Genomic DNA, 27553 nt, shown 5'->3' with positions numbered 1-27553 from the left:
CGGACTTTTGAAGGATATCCCGCTTTAAAAAAATAAAAGTCACCAGCATTTTTTTTATAACTTTAATGCATTTCCGCAATCAGGATATGATGTCACTGACATAAGATAGAGGAGGATGTAGCTTCGTTTTATCAGTTCAGCGAGTCTGAGCTGGCGAAGCAAACTGTGGCGAAAGAGGTAACGTTTAGTAAAATTCGCATCTTAGTCAATTTGTGGAGTAACAACTGTTCGCCAGAGCGAAAAGTCGCCTGGCAATAAGGTGAGAATGAATAGTAGCGACAGTCTCGTTCGCTAGCGAATTGCCCTCTACGCCTGTTAGTGACGTTAGTGATGTCCCTGTGGATGGGATTTCTGGCGAATTTTCTTTAGTGAATCTGCCCCAGTGACTGCAGGGTGACAAGGAGGACTGGGAGGCCCAGTAAAGGGATCCACATCCCCAGCAATCTTCACAGGTGCAGAGTAAAAAGGGGTTGTGATAACGTGTGGAGAGGGTCCCAAAAATGTTTTTGCATAGGGGGCCTGGGAACGTTAACGTACACTACTGATCTCAAGAACTTTAAGATACAAGAGAAGATACAAGAATATTTGTTAAAAAAATTCTAAAACATCCTCTGCACATGGCCCCTGATTTTTGTTTTTTGAGATGTTCCTATCCGGAAATAAGCTTTTTTTCTAGACTAAAACTCCAGATCTCATCATTTTTCAGATGCTTCACTTAAGACCTCGAACAATGTTTCAGGGAGACACATCTTGACAACATCATTTTTCTTCTCAATTTATATTTTAGTCTTCCGATTCAGCAGCTTATTTGACTAAAAATGCAATTTCTCATCATATTTTCTGTTTGCTCCCTTGGTTACCAGGCTGCCATAGTCTGCCAGGAGCCTGGAATGAAAGGCAAAGGACATGCAAATGATTATAGCACACATGGATTACAGATCCCAAATTTTATCCTTTTGCGACGTGTGTCTGCAGATGTTTTTGAATGGATACATCAAATATTGAACTGGACTGTGAGTCACAGGGTGGGGCCATTCACTGCATCCCCGAAGCCAGAAAGGGGTTTCAGTTTGAAAACATTGTTTAATTCATAAGAACGTGCCTTTGGTTTGCACTTTTTGTGCAGCGTCGTGGGTGGGTCAGACACAATAATGGATAATGTGTGCGTGCAAAATATTCTCTGTGCTTATAGGAGGAGACCTAAAGGGGTGGTTCACCTTTAAGGAAACTTTTAGTATGTTTTAGAATGGCCAATTCTAATACATTTTTCAATTGGTTCTCATTATTTATTTTTTATAGTTTTAGAGGCCCATTTACTTAGCTCGAATGAAGGAATAGAGGAAAAATAGTTCGAATTTCGAATGTTTTTTTGGCTACTTCGACTACGACCTTCGAATCGAACGTTTCGAACTAAAAATCGTTCGACTATTCGATAGTCGAAGTACTGTCTCTTTAAAAAATTCTTCGAACCCCTAGTTCGCCACCTAAAACCTACCGAGGCCAATGTTAGCCAATGGGGAAGGTCCTCATAGGCTTCCTAACAATTTTTCTGATCGAAGGCATAGCCTTCGATCGATGGATTAAAATCCTTCGAATCGTTCAATTCGAAGGATTTAATCGTTCGATCGAACGATTATTCCTTCGATTGTTCGATCGTAGGAATAGCGGTAAATCCTTAGAATTCGATATTCGAAGTATTTTACTTCGACGGTCGAATATCGAGGGTTAATTAACCCTCAATATTCGACCCTAGGTAAATGTGCCCCTTAGTTATTTGCCTTTTTCTTCTGACACTTTGCTGCTTTCTAAAAAGCAAATACTCTGTAAAGCTACAAATGTATTGTTATTGCTACTTTTTATTACTCATCTTTCTACTCAGGCCCCCTTCTATTCAAGTTCCAGTCTCTTATTCAAAACAATGCATGGTTGCTAGGGTAATTTGGATGCTAGCAACCAGATGGCTGAAATTGCAAACTGGAGAGCTGCTGAATAAAAAGCTAAATAACTCAAAAACCACACCAATAATAAAAAATGACAACCAATTGCAAATTGTCTCAGAATATCACTCTCTACATCATACTAAAAGTTATCTCAAAGGTGAACAACCCCTTTAACAAGGTTTAGGGAGGATGTGCCTTCCCCCAACATAGAAAACCTGCCATATATAAGGATAGAGCTGTACATTCTTCAAAGGAAATTATACAATTTTAAACTCTTCCATGGAAATCGATCTTCCATCCATGGGTGCACCCCACAGTTTCTTGTATGCAGAAGGTATGGAGATCCAAATTACAGAAAGAACCCTTATCCGGAAAAACTCAGGCCCTGAGCATTCTGGATAACAGGTCCCATGCCTGGATATGGAGCACACCACCTACCATGGTAAAAATCAGAGACTGGATGGATTAAGAGAAGCTTGACTGGTAGAACTTTTGGTGGATCTGGCAGGGGAACGCTGAACAAGTCATCAATGTCCCAGGGCACTAATTTCACATACTTTTAGTTACTCCATTGACAAGCGCAGTGGAGACTGTTTGCCAGACACCAAAATATGGTGGGTTTTTGCACCCGCTACTTAGTCCGAGAGGTCCACATGCTCAGCATTTATGATGTGATTAAAAGAAGGAAATAATGGCCAACAATTCAGCTCAGAAAGGGAAACAATACATCACGGTGGCTTTATACATGCTATAAGGTCCCAGTGGTAGATTGGATTCTATTCATTAAATTCTTCTGGTTGAAAAGACAAAATGTGTAGCATGAGACAAAGTTTAGATTGCGTCTGCAGTAAGAAACTTCCTTTGGTTTGAAGTGAGAACATTGGGTAATTTGTGGTCGCCCATTAAAGAGCAGCGGAGCGAGCAGTTCTACAGAATGATGGGGTTTTTATGTTCCTATCCATATCTCATAAATTCCTTCTGATGGGAAGGCTGGGATGTTAATGAAGGAGACTCTTATTATCCAGTGACAGAGAGTTGATAATTAATGGGACGTGGTCGGATGCACACAATAGATACGCTAAATCAGGGCTGTCCCAGGGGAGGCAGTATATTGTCCCAACTGGCCGGCTGCACGGATAAAGTTGGACAATAAATGCCCTGTGTAATGTACTGTACACAACACTGTCACCATCTCTGCTGAAAGGAATATGAATAATATGATGGGAAATGTGGGTATAACTAACAACAGAAAAAGGGGCAGAATTGGCAAATTGTGAACCTTATAATAAACAATTTTGTAATAATATTACTACTTGCTAAAAGCAGCGGAAATAGCCGCCCACGGGTCTAGGTGGGCCCCCCATGGATCTTCTTGCTACCCCCCTAGTGACTTCAGCCAATGGGCCCCCTTGGGGGTACAGTCATACCTGTGTCACCCCAATATTTATGCCACTATTAAGGCAGTCTCTTCAAGTGCCCTATAGGACACTTAGCTGTGGGCTAACGGAGGGCTGTGGGAAACAATACCGTTTTTTTCTTTTAATTCTGGTAGTGAGTGCTATGCTACCCACACTAGTACAGACGGCCATTAGCTGGCACCTCTGGTGGGGATAAAAGTTTCCCCTCGATACGTGCCCTTTAAAGGGTACATTTACCAGCTCAAACTATTTTAAATAAGTAGCTAGAAAAGCTGTACATTATGTTTTGGGCTTCTGTAACCAGCCCAAGGCAACCACTGCCCTTTAGCAGTAAAGATTTGTGTCTCCAAAGATGCCCCAGTAGCTCCCCATCTTCTTTTCTGCTGATTCACTGCACATGCTCTGTGCTGCTGTCACTTACTGAGCTTAGGGACCCACTCACAATATACAGTACACATAGAATAGAAATGTCACAATATAAGGCTGATTAGTAATTAATACAGATAATTACTACATGGCAGCACAGAAACCAGTGCAATTAGCATCAGAATTTAATAATCAGCCCTGTAGCATCAGCTTATATTACAGACCAACCTCATTTTCTGCTGGATAATTAGTGACGACCCCTAAGCTTAGCTTCTCAACAGCTGCTCAGAGCCCACTGAGCATGTGAGTGTCACAGACACTTTCCAAGATGGTGACCCCATGTGACAAGTTTGAAGTCCTGGATCATTGCTGCTATTGACAAGCTGACAAACTATAGGCTGGTGCAATAAGTTCATTATATAAAATATGGCATTTTTAGCCATATTTATTTTAGAGTTTAGTTCTCCTTTAAGCAAAATTCACAGATTTTTTCTCTTTTCATTTTCATCATTTTTTTTTTGGCTTAGTTCAATGTGGCAGGATCAGTAGCACTAAGCATCGAAGCATCAGAAGATGCCTACCAAATCAGTAACCAATAAGAAACTACCATAAAATCTACCTGGCCAGACAGAACAGTGGGGGGGGCTCTAACAAATGCATCATGTAAAACTGAAAACTAGAAGAAAAAAAATCAAATGAATCTAGACTGAATATAGATTGCAACATGTACAAATAGTAGCAGAGCATTAAATGTTTTATTAAAGGTATATATATATATATATATATATATATATATATATATCAGTTACATTATAGATGCAAATACATTTTACTCAGGTAATGGTTACAAAAAAAATAATAATAAACAAATCAAAAAGCTGTTGGCCCAGGCAGAGGTCCCGCGTGCCAGAATCCAGTGGCTTCAGTATGTGGCTACACCTTATATTTATTCTTGCCTTTTTCATTGATGATACATATATGCTGAAAACAAATGACAAGGCATTTAGGTGACACATTTATATACATTGTGTTTTACAATCGTAGTGTGAGAAACAGATGACTTATTCAAAACCTGTAAAGCAGTATGAAATGTGTGCCACCGAATGTTATAAAACAGTGCCCTCTAGTGGCTCACGGTAGAAGACGGCGGAATACTTGCTTGACTTTACTGAGCAATGACTTTGATCTAGGAACAAACATGGGCGCACCCTTGTTCTACCCAGAAAATATAGTCCTATAAAACATTTACTGACTTATAAATGCATTAATGTGCTGTATAAGGTTCCTTTATGAACCATAAAAAGGCTACAGTCATTGATAATATTTTCTGTGTAAACAATACAGATTCCACCCCCACTAGCCACCTTACAGGATCAGAAGCAGCATTCATATTCTGATGCGGTGGTGTGCATGTTCCTTAACAATATAATCATTACATTTTAACTCCATTATGTCTCTTTCTGCAGAAAAGGATGAGTCGAGTAATCTACGGAGTAGAATGATATTGGGCCAAACTTTACATTATATCCTTATAATACACAAAAGCCATGAATATCTTGTAAATTATATCCTTATAAACGGTGAGTAGTGATGTCATCAGTTATAAACGGTGAGTTCTGATGTCATTTCTGTCACATGACTCACTAAAATTTGTGTATTATAATTAATAAAGTACCCCCAGTTGTAAAATATGAGGATATTATAAGTTACCTCGGAGTTCCATGACCTGTATAAAAACACTCGGCATTCGGCCTCGTGTTTTTATATGGTCATGAAACTCCTCGGTAACTTATAATATCCTTATATTTTACAAGAGGGGGTACTTTATTCACTATATAATACACAAAAGCCATGAATATCTTGTAAATTATATCCTTATAAACGGTGAGTTCTGATGTCATCAGTTATAAACGGTGAGTTCTGATGTCATTTCAGTCACATGACTCACTGAAGCTTGTGTATTATAATAAATAAAGTACCCCTTGTTGGAAAATATGAGGATATTAGAAGTTACGTGTATAAAAACACTCAACCTTCGGCCTCGTGTTTTTATATGGTCATGAAACTCCCCGGTAACTTATAATATCCTTATATTTTACAAGAGGGGGTACTTTATTCAATATATGAAGGTTTTAAATGGAGCATTCCTATGTCAGAATGTGCCATGTATAATATAAAGAGACACACACATTCTAATCTACAATGCATAACCCCACACCTCTTTTTTGATGTCTGCTGGCACATTCAATATCACCCAGCCGCCACCACCCCTGTTTCCTAGAACCCCCTCTTTCTCCCTGCCACCCCTCCCCTAACAACCCACAAAACAGCACCCACTCAGTTACACAGGCCTTTACACCACTGGGCAAGGGAATAAAAGGAAAAGTGAAGGAGAGGAAAATAGAGACACAGGAGTACAGAGTAACAGCCAGCAAAGAAATGGAGACAATGGATGGGAACAAAGGTCGGCATAAATATAAAAATTAGGCCCCCAACCAAACTCATAAGGCCACCACAGTCCTCACCAGTAGGGCCCATGTCTAAGGGAAGAACTACACGATGGCTTTTACCCGCGATAGCATTCGTTCCGACATGCTGAGATGAATTGCAGGCGTCACGCCGGATGCGCCGAATCTAAGGTAATAGGAATGTTGTCGCTGTCGGAAGAAGGGGGGGTCACATGGGACATAACTGTTCAGTGAGTTTGCAAGTGATCCTCAGCATTCAGCTCAGATTCAAAAGCAACAGTTATGACCCATGTGGCCTCCCCTTAACTCACTGATTGGTTACTGCCTGGTAACCAATCAGTGGAAACTGAAAAAGCAGGAAGTAGTGTTCTGGCTATTATGTTAGACATCCAGTCACTCCAGCCTTTATACATTACATTTTTGGCTAAAAATGTTTTTTTGCACAGTCTATTTATCCTGTTTTTGTTTTTATACCAAACAATTCCTTTAAGGCACCTAAAGCCCAAACACCACTAATTGTGTCCCCCACCCCCATTGTTGGCACAAAAAAAACATGCACTTTAGTGAGTTTCATGTGATTGACACATCACAATTCCCAATGCTAACAGTGGGGAGACTTTGGGAACTATACAAATGGCCGTGTGCTCTAGGCCTAAGGGTCAGCGGATATTTTGCCCTTCCAGGAACCTGCTACTCTGACAAAATGCCTATATTTATTCTTAATCTCTAATGTGATTAACTAGTGGTTGCTGTGAAATTCTGGGCGACAGTGTTTCCATTGTGTGGGCGATGCTATCGCTGGAGTTAATCACTGAGGGACCCGGCACAGTACAGAAAGTTCAATGTGTCCATGTCTGAGTCTCGTGAATAAGGGTTCAGTGCACACAAACAATTAACAGACTTACATGAAGGTCTCGAAAATACTCATTGTAATCCAAGGCATAGCCAACCACAAACTTGTTGGGAATTTCAAATCCAGTGTCTATAAATAAACAACACACAAAGCCACAAAGGTTAAATAAAACATATTTTTATCACAACTAAAGTGGCAGACTATGTTGGCATGGTGTGATGAAATTGGGACCTGTGGTTTTTTTTCCGGATAAGAGGTATGGGTTCTGTTATATGGAAACCTGCTATCCAGAAAAAAACGAAATACGGGAAGGCCATCTCCCATAGACTCCTTTTTAATCAAATAATTCACATTTTTTATATTATTGTTTTTTCTCTGTAATAATAAAACGGAAAGATCCGTTATCTGGAAAACCCCAGGTCCTGAGCATTCTGGATAACAGAATGTAAATCTGCGAATCTGGGAATAGTGGGGGGTTGTCACTTGTATCTCTGCCAGGAATTTATTGGCATGAGGCAGTATCTTCCCTACAATAGCGGCATGTATGAAAAATAAAATACTTACAGTCAGGTCTGTATTGATTGCTGGAAGCGGATCTTTTTACCAGCAAGCTAAATAAAAACAAGCACAATAAAAAGTTATTTTATCTTTAGCTGCACTTATATATGAGATGTATCAAAGCAACAAGACTCAGAGGGCTGACTTCCAGGTTAACTTCTACACATGAACCAAATCCACTGTTTGGGATTCGGGCGAATCCTTCATGAAAGATTCGGCCGAATACCAATCAGAATCCTAATTTGCATATGCAAATTAGGGACAGGAAGGGAAAAGTGTAAAAAACATTTTTTTTCTTCCTTGTTTTGTGACAATAAGTTACATGATTTCCATTCCCGCCCCTAATTTGCATATGCAAATTAGGATTCGGTTCGGCCAGGCACAAGGATTCGTCTGCATCCGAATCCTGCTGAAAAAGGCCGAATCCCAAACTGAATCCTGGATTCGGTGCATTCCTACTAACTTCTAATCACCCCTTCATCCCTCATAACGTCCCTACATGGGTTATATTTTTCTTTCAATGATTTTTATTTGCTTTTTTTTTGGTGTATATAGAAGAAACAACAAGTTATAAATATATTTGTAACCATACACACAGCTGCCTGCCTCATGGAAAGACTATCCCAATCTTGCCTGTTGCCCCTGCAGGTAAGTGCTGAGTTCAAGAGATGTAAATTGCAAAAGTGCATAGAAGAATATTTGGAGAAACTTATATATTCTGTAACTGTAAGGATTCAACGGGTGGTTCCTTTTTTAGTAAACTTTTAGTATGTTAAATAATGAAGACCAATGTGTAGAAAATAAAAAGTAAAAACCAGTTGCAAATTGTCTCAGACTATCACTCTCTACATCAAACTAAAAGTTAACTCAAAGATGGAGAGTGGAGAGACATGTCCTACGCCACAGTCTATGGTATCTACCAACCTTGCAACTTTCACCATCTTTGGCTTGTATTTTTCTAGCTGATTAAGAAGTGCAGTCATTGTCCTTCCAGTGTTAATAATGTCCTGGAAAAGATACAGAAAACATTTAGGCTAAGGGCACACGCTAAGATTCGGGGAGATTTAGTCGATTGAGGCGACAAATTTACTCTTCTTCGGGCGACTAATCTCCCTGAAAAGCCTTCCCGCTGGCTAGAATCTAAATCGGGATGGCACTCGGATTGTTTCGTTTTCCCGAAGTCACCCGAGGTTGCCTCACAAGGAAACTTCGGAAAACGAAGCGCTCTGAGTGCCATCCCATGGGCGATTTAGATTCTAGCCGGCGGGAAGGCTTTCACTAAAAGTGAAAGTAATACAAATATAATGCAGTGTTGCCCTGCACTGGTAAAACTGGTGTGTTTGCTTCAGAAACACTACTATTGTTTATATAAATGAGCTGCTGTGTAGCAATAGGGGCAGCCATTCAAAGGAGAAAAGGCTCAGGTTACACAGCAGATAAACTCTGTAGAACATAATGGTGTTATCTGTTATCTACTATTTAACCTGTGCCATATAGCTTTTTTTCAATTTCCACCATTGCTACACAGCAGCTTTTTTATGTGAACTATAGTAGTGTTTCTGAAGCAAACAGATCAGTTTTACCAGTGCAGGGCAACACTACGTGATATTTTCATTACTTTAAACCGCTTTGATTTTTAGGTGTTACTGTTCCTTTAAGTAGATTTGTTTTTAAACTACAACTTCCTGCACCTTCAGCAGCACTTTGATGTGGGTGTTGAAGTTCATACCTCCCAACTGTCCCGTTTTTAGAGAGACAGTCCCTCTTTTGACAGCTCAACCCGCAGTCCCTCATTGGAAAGTCCAGTTTTTCTCTGCACTGAACAGCCAGAAAAAGAAACAAAGTTTCTAACTTAATTGGCTTTTGGCAGAGATCCCAGAACAGCCACAACAGAAGATAAGATACATTCGTAATAATTCAAATGTATCTAGATAAGCAAATAAGTAATTATAAGATAAGAATATAAGATAACAGGTCCCTTGGGAAAAGTTAGACTCACAGCTTAAAGGGCAATTCACCTTCATTAGCAAAACTGTAATAACTAAAAAAACAACATTAATATGTACAAACTTTTATAACCTGTGAAATTTTGTAAAATGAACATGGTAATTAAGAGGTGTGGCCGCAAAAATTGGTGTGGTCAAAAAATCTCGCCACGCTACACACGGCAACTTTTTTGTCCCTCTTTTTATTTCCAAAATGTTGGGAGGTATGGTAGTTGCACCACATTTAGAGCATACCTTCCAACATTCTTAGAAAATCCCAAGTTACTATTCCATGCTCCATCCAGATCTACCTCACACACAAATCTCATTATCTTAAATATTTCAATAGGTCCCCAATCAAGTCTACTCTGCATCAACTGGCACAGTCTAGAGATATACTGGCAGAACTGCTTTAGCAAAAAAATAATGAACTTAGTTTTATTTAAGATAATTAACCCAAAAATCTTATAAAACAACCCTTGCACAAACGCAACAAATGAACAGGAAAGGTTGCTTACCTCCACAATCAGAACATTCTAAAATAAAAATGTAGAAACAATTAATATTTAATTGAAAAGTTTTATAAATACATTGACAAGTTTTAATATGTTGTTTGTAATTACATTTTCTATGTTATATACCCCATGAGTGTGTTATATAATATCACTATATTGGGAGGCACATTTATCAAGGGTCGAATTTTAAACGAATTTTTTAAACTCCCTTAAATTTGAATATACTCTAAATTCGACTGGGGGTTATTGAAGAAAAAAAATCCAATATCTAAAACTCTGAAAAATTTTACCGACGCGAAAACTCGAATCAAATTCGTTTTCTCTGAAAAATTCGAATGTCAGGAAGGCTACAAACAACTTCAAATTGGTCACTGCACCTCTCATATTGACTACTACGTAAATATGGTGAATAGTCAAATTCAAATTCTTAAAGGGCCAGAGTATGTTAAATCTCGAAAATCGAATCAGAATTTTTTCAAAAACTCGAATTGAGTCTGGATAATTCCCTAGTCGAATTTGACCCTTAATAAATCTGCCCCTCAGTGGGTGGAAGTGAGCCAAGTGTGAGACGGATGTGTCACTTAGGCCCCTGTTTATGTGTGTAAGTGATATATGTTAAAAATATAACGTTAATGGAACATATTTAGTAAAATTCCACTGCATTTAAGCAATTTATCATGCTGCTGGGGGCATTACTGAGAAAACCAGGTGTACTGCTAAACAGAGCCTCCACTCCAGTTTAACATTCCCTTCCTCATTTCATTTACTTTCAGGGTTTCCGAGAGCTGCTATTTTTCTCTTCTTTTGATCTTTCCCCCTGAACTCCACTTATACCTGGGGATCCCTTATCCTAATCTAGGAAGACACTTTGCCCCTCGTTTAAAACCTCCAACTTTCCCTGCCTTTTCTTCCCAGAATCCTCTTCCAGCCCCCTGAGACCTGTTGTTTCACAGGAGAGTCTAGAGCAGTGATCCCCAACCAGTAGCTCGCGAGCAACATGTTGCTCCCCAACGCCTTGGATGTTGCTCCAAGTAGCCCCGAAGCAGGTGCCTAGTTTGGAATTTCAGGCTTGGAGACAAGTTTTGGTTGTATAAAAAACGGGTGTACTGCCAAACAGAGTCTCCTGTAGTCTGCCTGTCCACATAGGGGCCACAATATAGCCAATCACAGCCCTTATTTGGCACCCCAGAAACGTTTTGCATGCCTGTGTTGCTCCCCAACTCTTTATTTCTGAATGTGGCTCACGGGTAAAAAAGGTTGGTGACCCCTGGTCTAGAGCACCCCCCAACAGTCCATTTTTTTTCTCCTCCAGTCCACAGAGACTACCATATAGCAAATCACAGCCAGGCCCGGACTGGCAATCTGTGGGTTCTGGCAAATGCCAGAGGGGCTGCTATAAGGTGCCATAGAAAATCAGTATTTAGTGGGCTGGTAGGGGCTGTTTGGACTTCTGTGTGGGCTGATTGGGCCTCTGTGTACCTCAAATGCCAGGGCCTATTTTAATTCTCAGTCCGGACCTGATCACAGCCCTTATTTTGCACCATCCTGGAACATGTTTCCTACTTGTGTTGCTCCCCAACTCTTTTTACATCTGAATGTGGCTCACGGGTAAAAAAAGATTGGGGACCCCCGCAATAGACACACAGTTCTTAAGCCCCCGACACTCGCTGCTCTTGGAAGTTCTACTATATGAAGGTCATATATGAAAATGCTCTAAAACCCTATTCTATTGACACCCTTTGATAGCAAGGCTACTGCAGTTTATCTAAAGGGCACCATATCTCAGGAAGAGCACAATAAACCCTCAGAATAACAGTTAGAAGTGTGTATATGTTACTGTGTGTCTGTGTGCAGTTCATAGCTGTCTCTATTTGGCCTGTGTCTTTATTCACTAATCTAATTTATACAGGAATCTTCAGCCATGAGGTCATTAATGGGCATATTTGTCAGCACATCACATGCAAGAGATGCATTCCCACACTGGGGTCAACTCCACTCATAATGGATTATTGAAATTACATCTCAATGAAAGCGTCATTTTAGTAAAGTATGGAAGGATGAGCCCCAACTTGTTTTCCGCTGCTAAATTATATGCTTTTAGCGTTAGATCCTCATTGGATGTTCAGTGCAAGCTGCGGTTACTTATATACTGTATACATATTCAGTAAAACTTATATTAACTGGCACAGTGAACAGATTCAACATAAATCACTGAGTTGCACACTATAACAAAGCCTTTGTTGGCATTGCGTAATAGTTTGTATTCTGATGTTGCTTCCAGAAACAGTTTGGAACTCAGCATTTCATTTTAAACCCGGATACATTTGGCTACAAATGTGTCTGAATACTTTTTGCCTATACAATGTAAATATAAACAAAATGCCACAATACAGTTCAACCCGGTGTCTATGCAAAAACCCTTGTCCTCAGACTATACAATTTAATTTATGGTTTACTGAGATGCTATAAACATACATGGAACAGGGAAAACAAACAAGCTTGTGAATATTTACCCTTTGCTGAGCGAAAATTATCCCAGTCCCACGAGGTGTTTGCTATCCTTTTGTAACTGCAGCAGGCAGCTAAGCAGTGGGGTAACCAGACTTTACTGGGACCCACAGCAAATTACATTTTGGGGCCCAAAAAATTGGTGAGTTGGCTATTCTACCAAGATATATTACAATTGCTTATTAATAGGGGTGTTACTGGGCCCTCTATACCTGCAGTGTCTGCTCCCTCTATAGTTACACCCCCTGCAGGTAAGGGTGATCTGCTGGTGATCTGGGCTACTGGATTAGAACTTTGTTTATACATGAACCAATAATTACATAGTGCTCTGGAGGGTATTTTAGGAACAAGAAGGCTACATAATAGCAAATACAATTAAAATTGAATAGCAAATAAGTGATTGTCAGCACTCTCCGTTGATTTGAAAGGGGAAATCAAAAGAGTAGTGAGCATTATTGTAAATGTGGCCATTAAACTATACCTTCCCATTAGTAAGAAAGTAGTGAGAACCCTCCTTTTTAAAATGGATGTATATTTAGCTTAAATGTATATATAGATTTCAACAAAATGTATTTTTTATAGGAAGAAAGTCCCCATTAAACACCCAACCCATTCTACTAATATTGTGATTATTGGGCTTTTCAGTATATTTCGGTTAAAATACCAACATTGTCTTGGGAAAATTTAGGATTCCAACTGAAATGTTGTGATTGCATATATTTTACCCTTCTTTCTCTCGGCTAGAACTGGAAATGCCGGCACAGCACGTATACTGGTATAAGGTGCCTTGGTGCAGAGCTATGTATTAGTATTTATGTGTATGTATTAGTATCACACACAGGACTTATGGAGAAAGAAAGGTTTTTATTTTAACAGAAAAAAACTTTTTTTTCTGTTAAAATAAAAACTTTTTTCTCTTTTGAGCATATATATATATATATATATATATATATATATAGATATAGATATATATATATATATAGATATAGATATAGATATATAGATATATAGATATATAGATATATATAGTGAATACACTATCCCCTATTATAAAATATAAGGATATTACATTATATCGAGGAGTTCCATGACCATATAAAAGTATGAGGCCGAAGGTCACCTGCTTTTATACAGGTCATGGAACTCCGATGTGACTTCTAATACCCTCATATTTTGCAACAGGGGGTACTTAATTTATTATAATACACAAGTTTCAGAGAGTCATGTGACAGATATGACATCACTAACACCAAGTATAACTGATGACATCACTAAGCACCGTTCATAAGGATATAATTTACAGGATATTCATGGTTCTTGTGTATTATATCTATGTATCTAGCTATCTATTTATATAAACACATCTAATAATTATAGTACAGAGACTGACAATGTTGAATAAGCAGAGACTGTGAAGAGAGACCTAGCCAAGCTTATTTATTAATGATGCCAGTAGACTGTGCATTAGAATACCTTTCCACTCAGCTTTGCCAGGTCCTCCCCTCCAATTATTTGCATCTCGTCCATGCACTGGTCATTCTGAAAAAAATGAAATAGAAAGGAGCCTACATTAGATTCCATTACACTAATGCACAAGTATAAGACAAGTACTGCACTGTACTGTAAGTTGATAGTCGATAGTAGAGGAACTTAATAGAAATATAAACATTCTGTTGGTTCAGAAGTGATATTATAGTGTATATAAAGCCCACTTGTCTGAGCATACTTTATGTTAATAGAAAGGAAATGAGTAGTGATAATGCAGGCTTACTGAGACCAAAATAAAAGCATACTTCCAGACTGTCAGGTGATGAAGATGAATGGCTAAAAAGCTGGGAACAGTCTACTACGGTGCTCAATAATATTAATAGGCATTGTCATGAAATTGGGCCCAGGGATGACACTTTAATAAGGTGTCAGTATCTCTTTAAAGAGATACCAACACCTTATTAAAAGTTTATTAATAAGCAACAACATCCACCTGCTCTAACAGCCTCCATGTAAACAGAGTGTTGCCTAGTAAATGATGATGCACAACAGAATAACAAAGAAACTGTAGAATCTGTGGCACTGGGCTGTCAGTTACTTGACTACAATCACCTTCAATTTTACTATCTGTGGCAGGCAAGTGGTTAAACAAACCTGTTTTCAGAAATACAAGTGCCCATGTTATACTCAAAAGGAAAAGCAATTCAACTCTTATATTGGATTTCTGTATTGATATACGACAATATTATGAAGCGAGGGTATTGACAGACGCTCAGAGTGGTTGCTGTTAATTTACATGAAGGAAGCGCGTGAGTAACAGCTCGTGTTTAATTAACAGCCACTGCCTGGCGGCTGTCAATACCTTCTCTTGACATACAGTGTTCATTTAGAACGACATTAAATATACATTCAAATGTGTTCTTTCCGCACTTTAAAAATGATTCCCTATAGAAGAGATCTTCAACGTGTTACTGATGTCAGGGCCTGTGCCTATAGCAACAGCTTTAGGGAGTGCGGCCCTCGGGCGTCTGTATGGTTAATAGTAATACGCAAGGTAACAAATAATCTCCCCAACCCAGCATTGCGTACTTGCAGCTAAATCCAGTGGCAGAGGTGAGGGGAGAAGGGAGTACCTAGCTGTTTTTTGTGATTGGCACATATGGAGTACAGAAGGACCATCTGAACATGCACCAATCACTAAGGGTAGGGTGCAGGATAAGGTCCTAGAGCAGCACCAGATCTAAACACAGCTATGACTTAAGTAGAGTTCCCAACATTCATTTTCTGCCCTGGTGAGTTGTACTTCCACATGGGGCTCCTTATGCCTACTATGTATTACAAGCTTTCAGCAACAAGCCTAGAAATGGTCTGGATTTGCTGAAGGCTGGTTTGTAGTGGTGTGCAGGTCGAGAAATTCTCGACCCGTACACGACCCTAACCTGCCCCCCCACCAGCCCATACCCAGCCCAGACCTCTGTTTCCCTACTATTTATAGACCCGCGACCTATAAATTTAGACACCGGAAACTGGCAGTGCTGGGCCGTGGGGAGAGCAAGAGAAGAGCTCAACCCGGACCTGCCCGCGACCCAAAGATTTTGTGCAGGAGCCGCACATCACTACTGGTTTGTGAATATGTGCGGCACAGCCAATGCTTTGGAATGCGTGGTGGTTCATAAAAATGACATTTTCAGTAATGTCCTTTCAGTGTGTATATCTTAAAGGTGACTATATATCGGCAGATAAAATCTACTGACTTTTCTCCTCCAGACAAGTAATTGGCCAATGTATAGGGCCCTCCTAACAGCCTGGCCAACCAATATTGGGCAGATTAGAGAATTCCATCGAGCAAGGACCTCTCTGGTGAGTTGATGCGGTCCTTTTCCATCAAGTCTTCCTAGGGGTGGCCAGATCAGGTAAATATCTGCTCTACTGGCAAACTCATCAAATGAGTAGCAATGTATGCTGAGTTTTAGGCTGGGCACAAACACCAGTTTTTGCTGCTCTGAGCTCCTGCATTAATGTGTCCAGAAACAAGAGTAAACTCACGTTAACTCGACTCCAGACCCCACAGAACCCCTTTACAGAGAGAGTGTTGCCCAGATACATTGGGGGATCGACTGTCCAACAGCAAGGAAAAGCAAGTCTACCGCAGCCCCCACTGAAACTGTCTTAAAGGGAGGACAAACTTACACGGTAGCATTTCAACCTGATGAAGTCCACTCTCATGGAAATAAATCTTTCTGAGTTGCGACTCAGGTTCTTAATGTGCTCCACAAGGTCCGTACAGAACCGGTATCCCCCCTTGAGCACACACAACACTGTAATGTGGTTATCACCGATGTCTCTCATGATGTCATGAGCGATACGCTCCGTCCTGCAAAACAGACAACATTATTCATAAGACTCCAATCCAGATGGGAACTCAAGAGGGGATGCAATCGTTATCAGATGCTACATTAAGATAATATTACTGGAAACAGTACGTGGCGTACTGGAAGTACAGATAATGGCCTATTAAAAGTAGAAGATAAAAGCACACATTCTACTTAAGAGTAAATGCAGCACTACTTAAAGAGCCATTTTTACTTCAACTTGACTCCTTGCCTGAAAGGCTCTGTAGCATTGAAAGAAAGGAGTCTCCACTCCACTTATATATTTATTCACCCAACAAGGCAGAAAAAAATGAATTGGGCGGTCAGGATGCCTCGTGGATCTCTTTTTATTGGCAGAAAACATAGAAATGATTAACTATTAAACTTTTAGGAAAGTCAACTTAAAAATCCAAGGAAACTATATGCTCTACTATAAATTTATACCTGGAGAGTGGGAAAAAATGATGCACTAAACTATGCAATTGGCCTTTTATTTGAATTACTCTCCCTTCCATTGTGTCTCTTCCCCGCGACCCTAGCAACTAGAAACGACAGTATTTTGCCAATATAGTTTGTTACCAGGGTCAGTGACCCTATCAATCAGAGCGTAATTTAAACTGCATTGCACAAAAGTTAGCATTGCTACTTTGCAGAGCTGGGGGTTTAGGTTCACTCTTCTCAGGGCTCTAACTGCAAAATAATTTGTAAGGTTTCCCTGTGTCTGCCTTGGTTTTTATCTGGTACCCCACATGGGTTCTTAAACTGTAAGCACTACTGGGGCAAGGACAGATGTGACTGATGTATAATGTAAATGTGTAGGCACTATATAAAAGATAATAATAAGCTTTAAAGTGGTTCGAGTTAACTCTTTTTATTATTTGTGGTTTTTGAGTTATTACGCTTTTTCCGGTTTGCAATTTCAGCAATCTGGTTGCTAGGGTCCAAAATACCCTAGTAACCATGCATTGATTTGAATAAGAGACTGGAATATGAATAGGAGAGGGTCTGAATAGAAAGACGAGTAATCAACAGTAGTAATAATAATAAATCAGTAGCTTTAGAGAGCATTTGTTTTTTAGATGGGGTCAGTGAACCCCCATTGGAAAACTGGAAAGCGTTAGAAGTCAAATAATGAACAAACAATAAAAAAAAATTAATAATGAACACCGATTAAAAAGTTGCTTCACATTCTATAACAAAAAGTTAATCTAAGTGGCCATAAACTCTTATCACCCAAATGTCAAGTTACATTTAAAAAATACAATGTAGATTAAAGAGCATAGTTAGATAGCAGAAGAGGCTAAAAAAGTTATTTGTGAAGAGTTTTTCTGCAGATTTGCATTCATACATATTTGTATGAAATGCCCAATTGTGTTGCCTTCAGTAAAGTCATAACAGATTGTAACAAAATCACTTAGATGTTGCCTGTACCTTTATATTCCAGAAACTATGACTGACCGGCTGATACACCGATTGCCCAGTAATCTGGTTAGGCACTACGGTTGGCCCTGTACAAAGTTAGTTTTGAACCAGACAATCACTGGTTGCATATAGTTAAGAATACATGAATAAATACTTTATGGAAAGTAATGTATATCTAAGGAGACTTATTAGGTAACCTCTTACACATCTAAAGGATGAAGCCATATATAACACAGACATGCCATATTTAGCAAGGAGCAAATACCTGTCTACTATTACTCCGTGAGGTATGAATACACATTCTAGATCTTCACAATAATGATTGGGCAGCGAGAATACATCCAATTCATATCCAGTCCAGTTATCTGGAACCTACAAAAAAATGCAATAACATGACTTTTATGAAGCAATAATATTGAAAGTGTGCTTGTCACAGTAAAATAGAGTAGTACATGTATGGGACCTGTTATCCAGAATGCTTGGGACCTGGGGTTTTCCAGAATTTTTTTCTATAATTTCAAACACTAGACCTTAAGTCTAAAAATTATTTAAAGGTTAATTAAACTCAATATTTTTTGGATTAATTATATATTAGTTGGGATCAAGGTACTGTTTTATTGTTACAGAGAAAAAGCAAATACTTTTTTTCAAAATGTGAATTATTCAAAATGGAGTCTATGGGAGATGGCCTTTCTATAATTCAGAGCTTTCTGGATAAAAGATCCCATACTTGTATTGCATAAATGTGTCCGACTTTAATTTGGGCCTGGGTATATGGCCACAGTGGATGTCTGGAGTTATCAATAAGTAATGAGTCAAATGGAAAGTACAGCTTATTGTGCCCAATTAGGATGGCTCAATAGAAAGTACTTCTCATTTAATCTTCACTTCTGACATTGTGAACTGCAAGCTCCCTGAATGGTATATGGATATCGCCCAAAATCACAGGCAGCATAGGTGGTTGGCTGCCTAGGGAGGTACGGATTGGGGGGGGGGGCACAAGCTGGAACGGAAGCAATGAGCTAAAGGGACCGTTGGGAAAGGAGGTATGTGATGGTGCAGGCAATTGGCTGCGGCAGTTGTGTGGGTTTGAAAGCTATCAGTGGCAGGGGAACTGCAATTATTGGGCATGGGGGTTTTCAAAAGACCATCAGAAGAAGGAAGGCTGTGTGCTGGGGCGCAAACATAACTTAGCCCAGAACTGTTTGCAGGCCCTTGAATTCTCACATGAAAATCCTGCTCTTCGAAGGCAACAAACTTGAAAATAAGTATAAAGCACACGTCACTTTTGTTATACTCAGGTTATATAGAGTATATACAGTGAAACCTCGATTTTAAGTACCCTGAATTTAAGTTTTCCTGCATTTTACATTTTTTATTTGTGGTCCTGCCAATTTATGGTGCATTTCCCTGATTTTAAGTAATGTTTTCCCAGATTTTACATCAAAATTTTCTCCTGATGTTCCCAAAAACTGCTTTTTTTCCCACAATGAATGTTATTATTTGTGAAGTAAAGAAAATACTAACCATATGTATATTTTTCCATGGTTCTGCCTGTAAATGGTCAATTCCAATCTGCCCCTTTCTTTTATTCCTTTATTTCTTTTACTTGTCTATTTATTTATGTTGTTTTAAATATAAATATACATTGTTTTATGCCGGCACCATGTAGGGGGGCCTGGGTGAAAAGGAAATTTCAATATGCTGACTATAAAGATTTTTGTTTTGATTTGATAATATTGACAAAAACAGCATTTCCCATATGTAAAATATTTGAATCTCATATACCAAGTACTACTGCCTATAATAGTCCTCAATTGTTTGTATATGTAAATGTACAGGCAGCAGCAAACCCATAAATTTAATATTTCTTTTCTATGAATTATCCTTGTTTCATGTAAAACTACACCCCCTCCTTAAGAGAACATTTGCTTTGGCCTGAAAGCAACACAAAGCCTGTGTTCTGATCTCTGTATGTTCTTGGCTAAGGATCTGGTTGACTAAAGGGAAGGGCTCTCATCAAAGAAACAACTTAAAGTGAAATGGCAAATAACTTTATTGCCAGTTTATAATTGGTCAGATAGCACACAAGAACAGTTTGCATAATTAGAGAAAGCCATTCTGATCAAATTTCCAATACACATTACAGTAACAACAAATGATTTTAAAAAATAATTAAAATACAATGCACAGTTGCCCTGCCCTGGTATAAGTTGTTTGTTTGCTTCAGAAACACTACGATAGTTTATATAAACAAGCTGCTGTGTTACCATGGGAGCAGCTATTCAATGCACAGGTTTACATAACAGAACTTTTTTTGTTGCTACTGTTCCATTAATAAAAGGTATAGGGCTAGAGGAATGTTTGACAACAATCCCTCATAAAACTGCCAATAATTCCTTTGTATTTCCAGTGAAATATTGTGTAATCGAGCACACTTCCTACTGAACAATGGAGGTTGTTTGCAGTTTTAGACTAATAATAAATCCAGGAAGTTTTTGGCCTTTAAAGAGAACTGAAGCCTGCCTCCCTGCCTAGTCTAAATTTGCCAATAACCACAAAAAATAGAAAAATTAAATGATTCATTTTTTTGAGTTTAAGAGAATAAAGGCAAAACACAGTGTTGTGTATTAGGCATATTGTTCACATTTTGCTGATTTTTGCAGCTGGTATAACAATTCACTTGCCAGAATATGGCACCAGGGCGAACAAAATAATGTATATAAGCTCCACAATTTTGGGAATCAATGTGAAAGTCTATGACTGGTAACTTGCCAAAACTATTTAAATAAATGGTAATGATTTTCAGAAATTAATAAATTGTTATATTTTTAGGTGACTAGAAATCCCTACAGAAAAAGCCCCTCCTCACAAGTGTACTTGTGTTAAAATCCTTCAGGGAAGAATCAGATGTCAGGCAGGATCCTCTGGGGAGCAAAATTAAGATAGCTGCACCAAGTTCCAGTAAGTACTAGCAAGTGACCCCTAGTAGAATAAATGGCCTAGGAGTGTAAGCTATATAACCATGTAGTTGGCTGCAGTACAAGTTACAAAGGCTTCCATGGAATAAAAGGGATGGGACTGCGGCTGTAGTGGACAGCAGGTACAGTAGAGAGAGCTAGTGCCTATAGTAGCAGTGGGGATAATAGTCGTTGGGAAGGGAGTGTGACTGTGGGATAGCAGGTATAGTAGGGAGAGATGGTGTCTATATAGTAACAGTGGGATAATAGTCTCTGGGAAGGGAGTGTGACTGTAGGACATCAGGTATAGTAGGGAGAGATGGTGCCTATAGTAACAGTGGGGATAATAGTCGTTGGGAAGGGAGTGTGACTGTGGGATAGCAGGTATAGTAGGGAGAGATGGTGTCTATAGTAACAGTGGGATAATAGTCTCTGGGAAGGGAGTGTGACTCTGGGATAGCAGGTATAGTAGGGAGAGATGGTGCCTAAAGTAACAGTGGGATAATAGTCTCTGGGAAGGGAGTGTGACTGTAGGACATCAGGTATAGTAGGGAGAGATGGTGCCTATAGTAACAGTGGGATAATAGTCTCTGGGAAGGGAGTGTGACTATGGGATAGCAGGTATAGTAGGGAGAGATGGTGTCTATAGTAACAGTGGATAATAGTCTCTGGGAAGGGAGTGTGACTGTGGGATAGCAGGTATAGTAGGGAGAGATGGTGTCTATAGTAACAGTGGATAATAGTCTCTGGGAAGGGAGTGTGACTGTGGGATAGCAGGTATAGTAGGGAGCGATGGTGCCTATAGTAACAGTGGATAATAGTCTCTGGGAAGGGAGTGTGACTGTGGAATAGCAGGTATAGTAGGGAGAGATGGTGCCTATAGTAACAGTGGGATAATAGTCTCTGAGAAAGGACTGTGGTATAGCACGTATAATAGCGTGGGGTGGCAACTAGTAGTGAATTTATAAAACAGTGAAATGGAAAATGGAAATAAGTAGTTACCACAACACCAATATCTCTAGACGGGGATATACTCTTCTCAGTCATACTTTCTCAGGGCAAAATAGATATCTGTGGAGACAGAGAGAACAGCCATGAGATCTTATTCTTCGGTCAATCACAAGCATAACAGGTCTATCAGATTGTGAGAGCCAGGGCCGCCATTAGAAATCACGGGGCCCCGTACAACAAAATTTTTGGGGCCCCCTGGGCCCCGCCCACACTGACGACCAAGCTCCGCCCCATATCCCGCCCACATCGCAGTTAAAAGACCACACAGACATCAGCGCTAAAAAAGTAACCCCCCCCCACACAAGTTGTAAAAAGCTATTGATGGTCAGGGCCCCCTTATAAAAAAAATTGGGGCCCCAAAAAAAAAATTTAAAATTTTTTTTTTAAAAAACATTGGTGGCAGGGGCCCCCTGTTAAAAAAAACTTGGGGCCCCAACAAAAAAAATGTAAAAAAAACTAAAAAATAAACAAACATTGGTGGCAGGGGCCCCCTTCTAAGTTAAAAACAAATTGGGGCCCCAAAAAAAAATTTGCAAAAAAATTAATTTTTTTTTGAAAAAAAAAAAAACATTGGCGGCAGGGGCCCCCTTATATGTTAAAAACAAATTGGGGCCCCAAAAAAAAAATTTGGAGAAAAAAAAATTTTTTTGAAAAAAAAAAAAATGGTGGCAGGGGCCCCCTTACAAGTTAAAAACAAATTGGGGCCCCAAAAAAAATTTAAAAAAAAAATAATTTTTTTTTGAAAAAAAAAAAAACTGGTGGCAGGGGCCCCCTTACAAGTTAAAAAAATTTGGGGCCACGAAAAAGAAAATTAATTTTTTTTTTTAAAAAAAAAACCCCAAAAAAAAACAATGGTGGCAAGGGGCCCCTTACGAGTTAAAAAAAAATTGGGGCCCCAAAAACAAAAGTTTTAAAAAAAAGATTGGTGGCAGGGGCCTATAGAATATTAAAATAATACATTGGTGGCCAGGGGATTAAAAAAAAAAAACACAAACTGGTGTTCAGTAGAATTGAACTCATGGCTTCAGTACTTCAACTTCGCCTCCTTTCGTGACTTCGGGTCTTTTCACCGCTTCAGGACTTCGGCTTCGGCTGTTTTCGTGACTTCGGGTCTTTGCGCTGCTTCAGGACTTCGGCTGTTTTCGTGACTTCGGGTCTTTTCGGCGCTTCGTGACTTCGGGACTTCGGCTTTTTCCGTGACTTCGGGTCTTTTCGTCGCATCGGCTTCGGCTTTTCGGCACTTCCGCATTCGGCACTGAAGAGGCAAGACGTACGGCTCGGGCGCTCGTAAGGGGGGCCCGGATCTTCAAAAAAATGCAGCGCTGCCGGGCCCCCCTTCATGCCCGGGCCCGGTACGCTTGTCCCCCCTGTCCCCCCCTGATGGCGGCCCTGGTGAGAGCTGAATTGATATACTGAGGCAAACTAAAATGGAGCATTCAAATGATCTCATGATCACATCTGCCATCCCAGGACAAATAAGTATCACATGACTGTGTTTGCTATGCATATAAAAGAGTCCTGCGCGGGTCCATTTTTTGGAACCCGTACCCGCAACCCGGACCCGCATTCTTACCCGATCCGCAAGTACCTTATCCACAACCCGGACCCGTTGACCATCAAGAATCAGGAAGTACGGTCATTGTAAACCAGAAGTGATATCATCAGAAGTAGGCGTGATCAGAAAAAAAAAAGGAGTAAAACAGGAAGTGCTGTCATTGTAAACTGGAAGTGCCATCATCGGAAGTTTACATGATCAGGAAAAAAAAAAAAAAAAAAGAGTAAAAGTCTCTATTGAGAAGACCCGCGGCCCGACCATCAAACCCGCCGAGCCACGTCTATACCCGCAACCGGAACTTGTACGCACAACCCACAGGGTACCGCAGGTTTTTGCGAGTAACCCGCAGGTACCCGACCCCCTGCAGGACTCTAACATATAACCTAAACTAAAATTCATAATGTGACTGGGCAACAAGAGCATAGCTCCAGTCATTTAAAAACAGTTTCTCCCCCTCCCCTCCTGCTCTCCCTTCTTGTGATGTCATCACTTTGGGACAGGAGTTGTAGCTGGATGCAGACAGTAGATTCAAGGGAGCAGGAATGTGGGTTAGTTCACACAAGGAGATTCGGTGAGATTTTTTCGTCCGGCGACTAATTGCCTCGTCTTCTAGGCGACAATCTCCCCTAGAAGACGAGGCGATTAGTCGCCAGGCGACAAAATCTCCCCGAATCTCCTCGTGTGAACTAACCCTTACAAATCCAAGACCAGCAAGTGCCAAAATTGGCTGAACCACCTCAATGCCGAATCAATGGTGGCCGCAAGCCTACAGTGTTCATGCCGTATAAATAATGGCCCTTCTAAGAGGCAATGGCAGCTTAGGGATGAGTGTCTGTGACTATCACAGGGAAACTGTTAGTTTCTAATCATTTCCGTGAAGCATGTTTTGGAGAAATCTGAAGCTTTGCCCTTAAAGGAACAGAAACACCAAAAACTCAAAGTGTTTTGAAGTAATGAAAATCTCACATAGTGTGACCCCTGCACTGGTATAACTGGTGTGTTTTCTTCAGAAACACTACTATATAAACAAGCTGCTGTGTAGCCATGGTGGAAATTGAAAAAAGGCTATATGGCACAGGTTAAATAGAGGATAACAGATAACACCATTATCTGACGTCTTCTGTGTAACCTGAGCCTTTTCTCATTTGAATGGCTGCCCCCATTGCTACACAGCAGCTTATTTATATAAACAATAGTAGTGTTTCTGAAGCAAACACACCAGTTTTACCAGTGCAGGGCAACACTGCATTATATTTGTATTACTTTAAATCACCTTCACTTTTTATTTGATATTAGAACATGTGCAAATGTATTTTTGGGGTTTTTCTTACTAACTCACTAACTCACAAAATTCCCTTTAAAAGGCACCTGTTGTGTAAATATGTTATCCCTGAACAAAGGTGCTGGCTAATAGAGACCGCATTCCGGTTGGGGATAACAGTAATTTTTTTTTTTTTTTTTTAAAAAAAAAAAAAAGTCCCCTGCCAGAAAGCTCCCAGTGCGAGTAGCCATGTCCGGTCACTAGCAATCCTATAATGAAAAGCTGTCCCGAATTGCTCATTATGCACATGCGCGTTACATGAGCGTTATATGCATACAAGTGACCGGACATGGGTAGTGTAGCGCTGGCAGGGGCATTTTTTTTTTTAAAAAAAAAATCACTGTTATCCCCAACCCAGAATGCGGGCTCTATTACCCCGCACCTTTGGTTGGGGATAACATTTTACCCAAAAGGTGCCCTTTAAGATTCAAGTCATATGTCATTTCCCCAGGCCTCAGCCCCCACCAATAAGCTGCCTGTGAAACCCCCTCCTTCCCCAGTCGGTCAATGTATATGCTCCTCCTGAGCTCTGACAATCATCACTGACCTCCGTCACACTCTAGGGGTCACTTACTATTAGAAAGGCAGTGTGTAAAGTGCAAAAAGACAACAAGTCCAATGTGCCCTCTCTCTTGCACTTTGCACCCTGCCTCTGTTATGTAGAGAACCGTCACAGGTCTCTGCACTTAGGGTTAGTGCCTTTACTGGAAAAAATACTTTATTTTTTATATTTCTTCCATCATATCGTCTGTCATTCAGATGCACAAGTTAGGGGAGTGTAGAAAATGCAGACTGCAAGGGAACCATAGTGCAGGCAGTAAGGACAAGGCAGGCTTGCACCCCCGGGCACTGTGGTCTGTCCCTATTCATTTATGTGTTGTGATGTGCAGAGAGCAGCCAGACAAGGGAAGAGGCTATCTGAGAGCGGACAAGGGGGTGCACTTTTGTACTTCTTCCCACTGTCTGTATATTTACACCCCTATTCATTCATAACCACCATATTCTCCTGAATTCTTTGGGAAACGGCAATAGGGGTATTTTAATTTGTCGTAAAAACTTGCCACAGTATCTTCGTGATAGTATTCAGCTTATTACAGGAGAAATTATTCCAATAAAACACCCACATTTTTTTTTAAGTGATATTAATTTTTTAAGTGATATTGCATCCACCCCCTACTTACAGGGGGTCCTGTGGGCTCCCAAAATAATTTATTAGGCCGATTTAACAGTCAGAATCAGTCCAAACAGAGATCAGACACAGATCAATGAACCTGGAGCATCTTTCAATTTGGGCCAGTGAGCTGCCACATTATTGAAGGTCACCAAAGAAGTAGCAGGATGTCATACTCCTGAATAGTCAAGCCCATGATCCGCCCACTTTTCCAATCAAACCCTGCCCCTTTCAGGTCAGTCTCCGCCCCCTTACATGATTCCAGTCTTTACTTCCCCAATACTATTAGTTGTATGTAGACCAAATTCATCATGCACAGAAGTCTATGAGCCCAGAGGCACCAACATGTATCTAGGGATTGATTACATTTAAATTAACATTTATTATAATGTTTTTGCAATTGGCTTTCATCTGTGTGTTTGGCCAGGCAAAAGCCTTGAACAGGTTAGTAATGAAAACTATATCAGAACATAACGTCTGCACTATCCCATTCCCAACAGTGCTACCCCAAGAAACACGTGCATGCACAGACTCAAGCTTGTGACAACTCCTGGCGGCAGGCCGGCAGGGGGTTGTGGGAATTGTAGTTGAACAGATCGCACAAACTTTTCAGTGATGGAACAAGTACGCACGTGGTTCCGCTACGCATCAAAGTTGAAAGCAGAAAGACTACAATCCCCAGCATTCCCTAGATAGGCCCAGTGACGTGCGCATGCTGGAACATGTAGTTCTACAATCGCCTGAAAGTTTTTCTAGACCGTATGGAAACCCTGAGGCATTTGTTTAAGCGATGCCCCAGGCAGCAACATTAATGTGCGTTCTGTGCGGTTATCTGTAACGGGAATGGCTGGTAGCTACGAGTCGGCCTTCTTTCGGGGCTGAATCCCGCTACTTTGTCTCTCTCTCACCTCAAATTCCTGTGCAGCCGCCACAACAGCAGAAGGGGGAGGGGCGGAAGGCAGATCTGGGGCAGGGGTAGGAGGACTCGCTTCTGAGCGCAATTTGGCTTGTGGCTCTGACACTGTCTCCTAATAACCAGAGGCACATTGTGACTCTCAGCAGCTACCACGTGCTCTATCACCATCTGTTCTGAATAATGAATTGATTCTCATTGTAGCAAAGCACTTCTGGCATCATGTGACCTGGCTGTGTATTGCTGCAGATCTGTATATTCAAACGGTCTAGTTTTCAAAACCAGCGACAAAACCAGCCCAAAACTAGCTAATAGGCACTTCAAAAATGAAAAATATGTCAAAAAAAAAAAATATATGTGAAAATACGCCTTTTTCAAATTTTCACTGATTTGCAAGTTTTTCCATGAAGTAAAATGGGAGAGATTCGTCTGTCACTAGGGGCGTAACTACTAGGGATGCACCGAATCTACTATTTTGGATTCGGCCGAACCCCCGAATCCTTGAAAAAAGATTCGGCCGAATACCGAACCGAATCCCAATTTGCATATGCAAATAAGGGGTGGGAAGGAGGAAAACATATTACTTACTTGTTTTGTGACAAAAAGTCTTACATTTTCCCTCCCCGCCCCTAATTTGCATACGCAAATTCGGTTCGGCTGGGCAGAAGGATTCGGCCGAATCCTGTTGAAAAAGGCTGAATCCTGGATTCGGTGCATCCCTAGTAACTG

At 40.2% G+C, this 27553-nt stretch overlaps 1 protein-coding gene across 1 annotated transcript; it reads right to left on the bottom strand.

Moving 5' to 3' along the window:
• Nucleotides 1-4460: 4460 nt before the first annotated feature.
• On the bottom strand, nt 4461-26849 carry prtfdc1.L (phosphoribosyl transferase domain containing 1 L homeolog). The gene is given in 10 exon segments (NM_001093591.1): nt 4461-4705; nt 7098-7174; nt 7610-7656; nt 8528-8610; nt 10107-10124; nt 14085-14150; nt 16290-16473; nt 18159-18265; nt 21856-21924; nt 26820-26849. Coding segments are annotated over 9 exon segments (675 nt in total). The 5' UTR covers nt 21901-21924; nt 26820-26849; the 3' UTR covers nt 4461-4657.
• Between the last annotated feature and the right edge of the window lie 704 nt (nt 26850-27553).

The sequence above is a fragment of the Xenopus laevis genome, chromosome 6L (assembly GCF_017654675.1).
Source record: "Xenopus laevis strain J_2021 chromosome 6L, Xenopus_laevis_v10.1, whole genome shotgun sequence".
Classification (NCBI taxonomy): Eukaryota; Metazoa; Chordata; class Amphibia; order Anura; family Pipidae; genus Xenopus; species Xenopus laevis.
This window is presented reverse-complemented; position numbering and strand designations above follow the sequence as displayed.